General features: G+C 60.0%; 1 protein-coding gene across 1 annotated transcript in view; it reads left to right on the forward strand.

Annotated features, from left to right (window-relative positions):
- The window catches only part of NFIC (nuclear factor I C), a 149,022-nt gene extending 140,456 nt beyond the window's left edge, over window positions 1-8,566 (forward strand). Inside the window, exon 11 of the mRNA XM_026654917.2 lies at window positions 5,774-8,566. Within this exon, the coding sequence (XP_026510702.1) occupies window positions 5,774-5,791 (18 nt within the window). The 3' untranslated portion in view covers window positions 5,792-8,566. The remainder of the gene's footprint in view (window positions 1-5,773) is intronic.
- The last annotated feature ends 3,051 nt before the right edge of the window (window positions 8,567-11,617 follow it).

Raw genomic sequence — 11,617 nt, forward strand, 5'->3', positions numbered from 1 at the left:
GGGGGGTGGATGGGGATAGATAGATAGATAGATAGATCTTTCATCCAAGGATTTCAATGTACTATTATAACATGAATGAATTCAACTCGCCGAGAGACAGCTGAGTTTTATTAGTAGGGGGGCAGTGACTGTGTTCACACTGATTTGTATGATAGCAGCTCAGGATCCCGTTGCGCCAGGCACTGCAGTGAGAGGCCGTCCCTGACCCGAAGAGCTGGCAAGGCTAAAAGACATGGGTTGGGAAGGGAAATTGAGGCACAGAGCAGGGAAGTGATGTGCCGAAGGTCACATGGGGGCTCAGTAAGGAACAGAACCCAGGGGCCCGGTTCTGCCGGGAACAGCTCCTGCGGGAGTCAGCGGCACAGTATATGGAAAAGCCGCAGCTTTGGGCCCTAGGAATGCTGGTCCCCCCACCCCCACTCTAACCACTAGGCAGTCAAGGCGTTGTTCAGCTGGAGGGTTAAAGGAGAGCGAGCGGCTGGCCAGGGAGAGGTGGAAGGAAGAGGCCAGGGAATCCAGGCGGGGAGATCCAGAGCCCGCAGCCTGCAGCAGGAGGGTCACGCCCAGAGCCGTCTGGTTGCCAACGGAAACCAGACATGAGGTAATCGCGGGATGAACTTGAACTTGGGGGACTTAGGGAGCAATACAGAGGAGGCCAGTCGAGGGCAGCAGCAATTCTCTCAAGGCCGCAGGGCCGGAGCCCTCTCGGCTGGCCTGCCCCAGCCCCTCCAGCCTGTCCGCAAAGCCGGGGCTGAGCATTCCCCGACCCGAGGCCTCGGCCTCAGCCAGCCCCACAGACGCCCTGGCCATGGACGTCCAGCACAGGGAAGGAGCCGGTGACTCGTGGGACCCTGTACGGGGGTAGGAGCTGGCGGAGTTTGCGGCAGGACCCTCGCTGGTGCTGGGGCGTGGCTCTAGATTACGGAGCCAGTTCTGCCCCACAATGCACAACCTTGGCAGCGTCTAGGGGCCGTACATGTGGGGCCAGATAGAGAATGCCAGGGCGGCACGAGGGAGGTACCAGCTGCCCCCCCCACCCCCGCCAGCCCCTTGGGAAAAAAATCACCCTGTACAATAGCAGTGGAGCGCATGGAAGTTGGATGAACAGCTGGGAAAGTGACAGACCTCCAGGAGTAGTTCTCAGTCGGTATCTAGTGGGGCGCTGCCAATCAGCTCTAGGCCTGATGTTATTCAGGAGCTGGACGTGCCCATGAAATCCCTGCTGGTGACGTTTGTGGATAACGCAGGATTGGCGCCGTGGTAATGAGCGCTGAGGACAGAGCAATCGGGGTCACTTGGTAAGCTGGGCCCGTTCACACGCAGCTCTGCGGCTGGGAGCAAGGAAGGCGGGGTGGGGCCTGGCTCTGGCAAGCAGTGACCCCAAAGGAGTTAGGGGTCAGCGTGGACCAGCACCCCAGTGTGAGGCGGTGGCAAACAGGGCTAGTGGGACCTGTGGCTGGCTCGAGGGGGGGACAGGGAGGTGATTGTACCTGGGCGTCTGGCGTTGGGGAGTCGATCCTGGACACCACATCCAGTTCTGGGGCCGCAGTTTAAAGAGGATGTTACAAACGGGTGGGTGCAGAAAAGAGCCTCAGAACTGATCTGAGGGCTGGAGGGAATGCCCGGCGGTGAGAGACTGGCGGAGCTCGGGCTAGCCTGTTAGAAAGGAGATCAACAGGGGACTGGATTACAGCGTCTAAGCACCGTGGTGAGGAGAAACCCAGGGCCTAAAGGCTCTGTGATCTGGCAGAGAAAGGCAGAGCCAGGACCAATGGCTGGAGGTGAAAATCTCCCATTGCAATGGACCGTGAGAGAAACAACTCTGATGTCCCTCGCCCCGACGGGGACGGGACACTCGGCGCGGGGGGGCAGGCACGGCAGTGAAACTGGGACAATGCACTCGCCACCCACCTGTCCCGGGGCCCAGTGCCGGGGTAACAGGGTCAGACCCTTCCAGCTTTAAAACCTCTGGATCAACGATGCGGGGCTGGGCCATGGCACAAGGGGGCCCTGGGCTGTGGTGTGGCCCCCAGGCAGTCCCTGCGCGTGGGGCTGCCCCTTTCCTGGACCCAGGATTGCTGCCCCCTACTGGGTGGTGGGGGGGGCCTCCCCGTGCTGGCAGCGGTGCAGGAACTGAGCCTCGGTCCATCTCGCCCCCTCAGGGTGGGGGCTGGCACCCAGGAGGGGTTTGGCCCAGTGCACTGCACTCCCCTGCACCCCGACACACAGCGAGGGGGACGCCGCAGACTGAGCCCCAACACTGAGGTAGTCGGTCTGCTCGGGGCCAGATCCTCAGCTGGTGTAAAACTGCAGAACCTCTGCTGAAATTCCCTTTACACCAGCCGAGCACACCTGGCCCGCTTGCAGGGCTTTGGTTCCCCACAACAGACAGGCAGGCGAGTGGGGCAGGGGCTGTAGGCAGGGAGAAAGTCTTGTCTAGTGGGCGGAGCACCGGATGGGAACTCAGGCAACCTGGCTTCCGGGCCCAGCTCTGCCATGGCCCTGCTGGGTGACACTGGGCCAGGCACTTCCATGCTCTCTTTCCCCACCTGTTTGTTATCTGCATGTACAGCCCCTAGCGCACGGGGCCCTGCCTGGGGGCTCTAACTAACAGCCGTGGAGAGTGGCAGAAAGCCTGGCCCAGGAGCCAGCTGGGGCTGGGGGCAAGCTGGGGACACTGAGGCAAAGGCAGGGGCACTGCGTAACCACCCACCGGAACATTGCCACACGGCGCCTGGGGCTGGGGGTGCCGGGAGCTGTCATTGCTTTGCATTGGGGCACTGCTCCTCTCTCCCCATCCCTCACTGTATTTAGCCATGTGGGGGGGGCGAAGAGAGGGGGAAGAACTGAACGTTTGCGGGGAAAGGCAGCAAGGAGCATGGATAGTGACAGAGAGGAGCTGTTGGGAAGGGAGGAGGGACCCTGGCTGTGCATGCAGGGCCGCTGAGAGGGACTTGGCTCCGCTGCCCTGCGGCACCCCTGGCTGGGGCTGGCAGGAGGGGTCAGCCCTGTCCTGTCAACCACCCTCCCCTCGGCTGATTAGGGCGGGACTCAAACCACACCGGAGCCCTGGCTTCTCTGCAGCAGGCGGACGCCACCCGCCTCTGGGGTTGGGTTTTGGAGGGCAGCTCGCACCGCGGGCACCCACCCAGTGCCCGCTAGCGAGGAGGATTGTAGAGGAAGCTGGCAAATTACAGGCCCCTGCTCTGAGGATCAGAGGCAGCCGTGGTACTAATGGAGACTTTTACATCCCTTCAGTCCCTCTCCTCCCCCCGCTGGCACACCCCACGGCTGCTGCGGGGGTGGGAGCTGCAGGCAGAACAGTGGCAGGGGGCTGTTGGCTTCCCGGCCAGAGGTCGCACAGAGTACGTAGCCTGTAGAGGGGACCCTGCCCTGAGAACTCACTCATGGGCCTTGGGTCCTGGTGGGGTGGAAAGCGGGCCTAGGAGGGCTGCTTTTCCCTGTAGGGGCCACCCAGGCATAGGCACCGACTCTGTGGGTGCTCCCTGGAGCACCCATGGGAAAAAAATAGTGTGGGCTCAGCACCACTAGCGGGCCCCACGGATCAGCTCCTCCCCCCCACCCCCAGTGCCTCCTGCCCACCACTGATCAGCTGTTCAGCAGCAGGCAGGAGGCACTGGGGAGGAGTGGGAGGAGTGGGGGCAGGAAGAGGCAGGGCAGGGTGGAGTGGGGGCGGGGCCTGGGGCAGAGCAGGGGTCGAGCCCCCCCCAGGGAAATCAGAAAGTCAGCGCCTCTGCACCTGGGGTGGGGGGGCTAGCAGGAGGGGGGGTGACTCCAGATCAGCTGCGAGGGGCGAGCTTGTACCGAGAGCGCTGAACTGTGCGGAGTTTGCTCAGTGCCCGTTTGACTCAAACACTCGAAAAACCCTTGGCAGAAAAACTCTCTGTGTTAAAAAATGTAACGCGCCAGCCCCCTGTCGGCTGAGCCAGCCCCATCCTCCTGCTCCTCCCAAGGGAGTCTGGCTCCCACCACCATAGCCTCTGGGCATCTCAGTCTTTAGCCTCATAACGCCCCGTGGGGCCGGGCAGTGCTCTTATCCCAACTGCACAGAGCAGGCACTGAAGTCCTGGCCCCATTGGAGTCAAGGGCAAAACTCCCATTCAGCTCAATGGAGCCAGCTGTTGCCAGCCAGCGCTCAATCTGTGGCATAGGAGGGACCTGAACTCAGCTCTCCGGAGTCTGGGGCTCATGCTCTAACCACTGGTCCATGCTTCCTAAGCCCCCGCAGCAGAAAACAGCCTGTTAAAAAAATCAGCCCTTTTCCCTCCATGAGAGCCCCCTTCCCAAGAGGCCCCCAGTCCTGAGCGGCTGCCCTGAGGTTGCTGCAAAAGAGCGAGGCCTAAAGCGCACATTCAGGTCACTTTTCCACCTGCTCTTCTTGGGTTGGAATAGGCTGGGCCTGGGCCTCAGGGGGAGGGGGTAAGCCCAGGGAGACAGAAGAGCTGCTGGAGCCTAGCTGGGGTGAGGATGGAGCGGGATGTATGTCGGAGCAGGATTATCAGCCAGAACTGCCAGGACTCCAGGGCCCAGGAGGTCCCTGCCAGCCCTGGGGCTTGTTCCTCTCAGGGCCACACTTCTCAGGCCGGTTCCCACATGGCGTCCTCCTGCCCTGTTTTCAGAATTTCCCCAAATATCTCCCAGCTGGGTTGAGGTATTTCCCTCGATAAAAGCGGGTGCTGATTGATGGATGGGTTGGGGGTGACTCCTCTGAGACAAGGGGGCGTGTCTCCCATTCTGTGGCTTTCTGGTGGGTGGGAGGCGGTGTGGCTGGAGGGTCTGCGTGCTAGGCTAGGGGTCAGGAACCCTGCCTTCGAGTCCCCGTTCTGCCAGCGACTCACTTTACTTCAGTGAAGCTCAGCAGCTGCAGTGTTGTCCTCTGGGGTTTGTGCCTCAGTTTCCCCACCTGTAGCATGGACCTAATGCTGACACCCCTCTCGGGAGCGCTGTGATGCGCTCGGTGCTTGTTCAGAGAGCTCCTGGCTTCGGCCCATGGTGCCGTACGTCCTGTGGGGCAGGCTCCGTCGCCGCGCGGAGCTGATCGGGTGGTGCTGGAGGGAGCAGAGGCAGCAGGGCGTGAGAAGGGAAGGGAGGAGAAAAGCAGGGTGGGCAGAGCTCTGACATGTCGGGAGCTGGCTGAACGCGAAGACCCGCGGGACGGTGCGATCTAGCTGAGTGGGGTCGTCTCCACGGGCCACGGCCGAGCTCAGCAGACACCATCAGCATCTGACTGGGGCCAGGCTGGGGCATTCGCTCGCTCCCTGCCTGGCAGAGCCCAGACTTCACACGCCACACATGCCCCCCCCCCTTTGGAAATGTGACTGCAGCAAGGAGGCTCTCACAGGGAGCGCAGATGGGCCCAGGCGCTCAGGGCACTCAATAGCTCCAAGCAGTAGTATGTCCCTGTAAGGCACAGGGGGAAACCGAGGCACAGAGAGTAAGTGATTTGCCTGAGACGGGCCAGGAGTAGCTGCATGTCCCCTCGGTCCCAGGCCAGTGCCCTCCCCGCTGCCCCAGCTCAGCGATGGCAGGCAAGGGGCACCAAGCCCTGCAGTGACCCAGGTACTATTAACACCTGGCCCAGTTCAAACCAGTGACCATGGGCGTCGGGTCCCTTTGCTTCTAATACACTGAAAGCTGAGGCCGAGACTTACGAGCTCCCATCAGCCTTTGCTGGGCGTGGGGGGAGGGGCTTGTATGCAAATCAGTAACCGCGGCATCTGTTCTTTTTTTCCCCCCTTTCTTTCCTGCTCAGTCCTGGTACCTGGGATAATCAGAGCTGCCCCATCCCGTCGCCTCCCTTCTCCTCTGCTTTGGGCGTCCCGAGAGGAAAACAAGTAACACAGCCCCAGGCCCAGCCTTTCGGTGAAGATGGAGAGAGCGAATTAACGATGACGACAACGACAACAAGAAAAAGAGACCCACACCCAAGACGTTACAAGGAAGGAAGGAAAAGGTTCAAACTTTTTTAAAAAGTAAAAACAAACAAAAACCCTACAGACAAAACAGCGATCCACGCACGCGACGATGCGGAGTCCCGTTTGCCAGAAACACTATTTGCCCTGCCGGCTGACCTCCTGGGAAGAGAACGGACACAGCTCATGACACAGGTCTCTTCCAGCAGCAGCAGCAACGCCGGAGTCTCGCCTGCAGTTCTCCAAAGGGTTGTATATGCAAAATTGTCTTTCTGATTTACTCTTACGTTCTCGCCTCTCGTGAGTAGAAAAGAACAAATTTCCCAGGTTCCCCCACCCCAGCCCACCCTCCTCAGCAAAGTGTTTACTTTCCAGGAGGGTGCTGGGGCTGGGTGGGAAGACAAAGAACCAAGGCATTGAGTTGTTTCTGAACCAGAGGTGCTGGGTGGGGCGGGCGAGCGCTCCTTAGCGCTGTTGCTCCCCGTTCCACCCCAGACTAGACGCCTCCAGCCACCTGCTGGCCCAGAGTTCGGACAACACGTTTGCCTTTTCTTTGTTTTTTCTTAAATACTCTATGCCATTAAATGCTCTTCTTTAGGGTGGGGAACGGAGCCCTCCTGGGATCTTGGCAGTGCTTTCTGGTGCACCACAGGAGTGGCATTGTGGGGAAGCGGGGGTGGTGGGGGTACACGGGCCGGAGCCCCTTTAATCCTTCTCTTTCTCGGATTGCCTTTGGGCACTATCGGCTGCAGAAGGGGAGGGGTACTGGCTACTGACAGAACTCTGCTGTCCCCTGAGCTAAGCCGTAGGCTGTGCATCTGGGCTCCTCTGTACGTTCCAGGCGAGGAACCTGGAGGGGAGCAGGGCACTGGCTTCAAGGGGAGACGTTTCCACAGCTTGGAGACTTGGCACGAGCCAGCACTGCAGGGAGGAGACGGGTCTGAGACTCACCGTCCGGCTGGCTGGAATGTACAAGGAGCAGAGATAAGGCTGCTGTTCAGATAGGCACTAACGGGCTCTGGGAATTAGCCCTGCAGCTCGGTTTGGAAATCAAGGGGGTGGAATTACAGATCGGCTGAAACAGCTGAGTCCAAAACTCCAAATCTCTCCTCTGGGAATAATTCTCCCAATGGCGTCTGCTATTCCCCAGGTGCCTTCCCCTGCTGCCGAGCCCTGCCAGCCGGAGCCAGCCAGGAGCAAATCCGTCTGTCTCTCTGCAGTGAAAGACACGACGCCAGCGTGTGGCGTGGCTCCGTCGAAGCCCATGGGTGGGGCTATTCCGCCCTTACATGGGTGTCATGCCCATAGCATGGGGCTGCGCCAATGTAGCGTGCCACACTGGTAAACTTTCCATACTGGAGCTTACGCCGCGTAGCTCCTGGCAAATGCGGGGCCTGTTTGAAAAGCCCGCAGCTCTCTGTGTGTGGGGGCGAGGCGGGGCTGGACTCTGCTACCAGGGCAGGGCCTGGGATTCGTGTGGACCGAGTCTTCTTCTCGCGTGGCTCTGGAAAGTTAGGCTGGGACAGGCGGGCCGAGGGGAGGGAAGGTTGGAGCGAGATTTCCCCGCGCACCTGTGTACAAAGAGCTATGCACACCTGTGGACAGGTACCATGTAGACTAGTGGCGAGATGGTTGCAATTGTGTTGCACATTTTGTAGGAAATGCACTTTTAAGAGGGAATGATAAAAAAAAGAGCAGCAGCAGGAGATTGGAGCTCCCGGCACTGGCTTGCTGGGAGATTTTTTTTTTTAAAGAGAGATGATTTGCTTCCTGAGAGGATGCACCACAGATGGGACCCCCCACCCCATTTGTGGGGGGCCTTGGATCCATGACTTGGGTAGGCAAGGTGCCCTAAATTCAAATGGGTGGGGGCAGTGACACCACGGGGTTCCCCATTTCCTTCTCCCCGGCCAGTCGCTCCTCAGCCCCCGCCGTCAGCAAACCCCGCTGGGAGGTAGAACGCAGTTCCTGACTGGTTCAAGTGCCTCAATTGTCTACTGCCGTGCCCTGGGCGTCGGCAAGCCGGGCGTGTGGAGGTGCAGCATCTCCGCTTTCCCCTGGCCCTCCACTGCTGCCCGCAGGGCTGGGGGAGCCGTGCGGGCCCTGGGAGATTAGCGAGAACTGGGCCAGCATGTGTTGGTGAGAGATGCACGCAGCTCTTCCGCACGCACAGAGGCATGAAGTCAAACTGGGCCCCGTTCACTGTGATTCCTGGCTGGGCCTGAGAGAAGCTAAATTAAACGACACGAGGCGGAGCATGGGATGGGCTCGGCGAGGGACTCCGCCCACCGATCCAGGACACTGAGGGCCAGGCAGTTGTTGGAGGGCTGCCTCTTCCAAGCGAACCGCACACGAGTGCCGCACACACAGCAGCAAGAGAAACGGGCCATTGGCTGCGCCCTTTGGCAATCGAAAGCGTGACCAGGGAGAGGGGGGACTCTGCTCCCAGGACCAGCCCTGCCTGGGGGGGCACTGGTGCTATGGGACAAAGGCACCCGCACATTCTCGGATCCTCTGTTTGTTCACGGCAAAGAGCCGTGCGAATTCACCAAGCCAGCACCATCCTCCCTCCCTGGCCCATGTCATGCTGTGCCCGGGCTCCTTAGGAGAGCGCTCTAAAGGTCCAACGGCTGCTTCTCACCAGCTCCTCTCTGTCCCTCCGAGACGGGCGGCCGGAGACGCCGGGGATGAGGAGAGCTTTCCCTCGCCCTGCTCTGGCCAGGCGTGTGGCTACAAAGCTGCTGGGCTCGCCTAGAGAAGACCCCAGGCATCCACTGATGGGCTGATACCAGGCGGCTAAGGCCAGATCCTCCTCAGTCACCCGGGTACAAACCCGGCATCGCTCTTTCCAGCAGCCAGCGCTGCCCATCTCCGGGGGAGGCCGGGCTCCGAGGGGAGGCGAACCCTGGTCCAAGCCCAGACGCTGTCCAAGCGTGGAGCAGAGCAGGTGGGATGGAGATGCAGCGGGGCCCAGAGAGAGGAGACCCAGCCTTGTCCCCCTGCAGGCAGCACCGCCGGTTAGTGCCTTAGATCAGCGGCGGGACCGCGCTGCTCCCTCCCTTGGCGCCCCTGCTGCTGTCTCCTCCGCTTTACGCAGGCAATTGCCTGCGGTGGAGAAACGAGGGGCCGTCCCCCGCTTCCTGCCCATAGATACACCGGGGGCGGGGGAGAGCTAGCCGCAGGGCAGGTGTCTCTGGGGAGGGGGAGCCCAAAGACCACGGAGCAAAGCGTCAGGAATCCAGGCAGAGGCAGTGCCACCCAACTGCCAGCACCTGTTGGCATTGCCCAGCACCCGGCGGTGCCCTCGGAGAGCCCAGCGCCGCTGTTCTCCAGCCACAGGAGACCCCCAAAGGAGAGTGAGGGACTGTCAGTGGGACCAGTCCCCACCTGCCCCTGTGCCTGAACATCAATGAGTCAGCCCGTCCCCCCTCACACCCACCTCCACCAGCACGGGACCCTATCTAGAGCTGGCCCCAGACGACAGCCTCCTCCCAGGCACAGCAAGACCGGCAGTTTGCTCCCCCTGCTCCTTCCCGCCGGCCAGCCCCTGCCCTGCTCCCCGGCTCCAGGCTCTGCTGCGCCCAGCGAGGGGAGAAGGGGCGCGATGGGGCCGTGCGTTCCCAGCCCGAGGGCCGCGCACACTCCCGAGTGGAGAGTCCCAGCAGGAAAGGAGGAAGAGGATGGCGGAGGAGCGATGACTGGAGAGGAAGGCTGCGAATGGGCCATCTGGGCACAAGGGAGCCAGGGAACTGGAGCGCTCTTCGCAGCAGGAAAACACCAGGGGCCTGCAAGCCACACACGCGCTGCTTCTCCGCTGCGCCTGGCCTGAGTCCTCGCCAGAGAGGCAGGAAAATCCATCCTGGCCCTACAGTCCAGGCCGGGCTCCCCTCCTGTCCCCGCTCTGCCCAGGAGGTACCCAGGTTAATTATGGAGGGCAAAAGATTCCAGTTCTGGTTCATCCTCCCCCGCTGCCCCGGAGGCTGCTCCCTGGGTCCGTTCCAGGGGTGCACAGACAGAGCCCGCTCCGCTGCCCGCGGCTGCAGCAGATGCTGATCACCTGTGACAATCATTTCTAACCACCCCTGCCCACCGCAAGGCTTCCCGCTCAGCCCAGTGCCCCTTGATCCCTCTCTATCTATCCCCATCCACCCCCCCTCTATCTATTCCCATCCATCCCCTCTATCTATCTATCTATCTATCCCCATCCACCCCATCTATCTATCTATCCCCACACACTCCTTCTATCTATCTATCTATCTATCTATCTATCTATCTATCTATCCGCATCCACCCTCTCTCTCTCTCTCTCTCTAGCCCCAGTAGCGTCTAGGCACTGGCTCCAGTGAAAATCGGAGATGCTTTCCTTTGAATCAAACTCTTTGCCCCCTATGGCTTTGTACAGTTTTGGGGGGGTGCTCTCCCACTATTTCTTCCCCCTCCTGGTGCCCCCCGCCTGCTTCCCTTCCGCCCCCTTCTCTGGCATGCCCGACACAGAGATGCTGGTTTCTCCTCCCCAACAGGAGCTCGGGCCTTTGGAAGTGACTTTCCATCAGACAGCGAGTCAGACACAAGGAGGAAGAGGGGCGCGCCCTTGCGCCCGCCCCGGGTACACGGCCTGCTTCCCCAGAGCTCGGGGCGAATTAGCCTGTGGCGGCGCGCACCTGTGGCTCCCAGCTCCCAGGGCCTGCGCTGCCCAGCAGACCAGCCAAAGCCAAAGCGAGGTGGGGCTGGATCAGGCCTGATGGGATCCCAACACCTGCAGTTTCCAGGGGAGGCCCCCTGCTCTCAGCGCTGGGTTTTGGGGGCGAGACTGGCTGGTTCCAAGGAGCTGTTTTCACAATCGGGCCCACGGGGAGGGCCAACCTTGCATACCAGGTCCATCTCCAAGGTGGGACCTTAGCTGGCAGGGGGACGGAGGGACCTCATTTCTGGTGCCCCCCTGTGGGAGGGGCTGACACAGGAAGTCCAAAAAAAAGCAATTGATGGAGAGGGGGAAAAAAATTAAAAATACAAAAAAAAATAGAAATAAACTGCATGGTGCTTTAACAGGAACTCATGTGACCTAGCTCAAACAATCAGCTACTGGCTGATAATGTGCATGGCAGACTGTATAACTGGCTCTACCTTCCCCCCCCCTTTACAAAAAATTATGTATAAAAGAAAAAAAGTTAAAAAATCCATGTTTCCTAATTTGCACGAAATTTGATACCACATGATGTGCCTTGCCTTCTAAGACTAAGTATTAACTGTACTGGTATCACTGCACAGGAATAGCTGCATGCACTGGTTCTCGTAGTAAAATTAAGGGGGGGAGGGACTTTTCGCCATTTGTCAAACCCTTCAGGGTTCAATTGGGGGCTGTTGTTTGTTGATTTTCTTTTTTAAGTGTGTGTTGGTTCTGACGTCCTGGGGAAGGCTCCGCGCGGCTCAGAAACCTTGGGGTGGCGTCGCATAGGGCTGGGCTCAAGGTCCGGCTGTGCTGGCGTAATCCGGGGCGCACCCCTTCTGATCCTGCTTATGCCTAACTTGCGGCCTTTGTAGCCTCATTGGCTTCAATGGGGTTACTCCAGTTTCACACCCTTCTGACCCTGTTCACATTCAGTGTAGTTACTCCAGTTTCACACCGTTGTGACCCTGTTTACATTCAATGGAGTTACTCCAGTTTCAAACCATTGTGACCCCGT

Source organism: Terrapene carolina, unplaced genomic scaffold (assembly GCF_002925995.2).
Source record: "Terrapene carolina triunguis isolate 2854851 unplaced genomic scaffold, T_m_triunguis-2.0 Scaffold194, whole genome shotgun sequence".
Lineage (NCBI taxonomy): Eukaryota > Metazoa > Chordata > Testudines > Emydidae > Terrapene > Terrapene triunguis.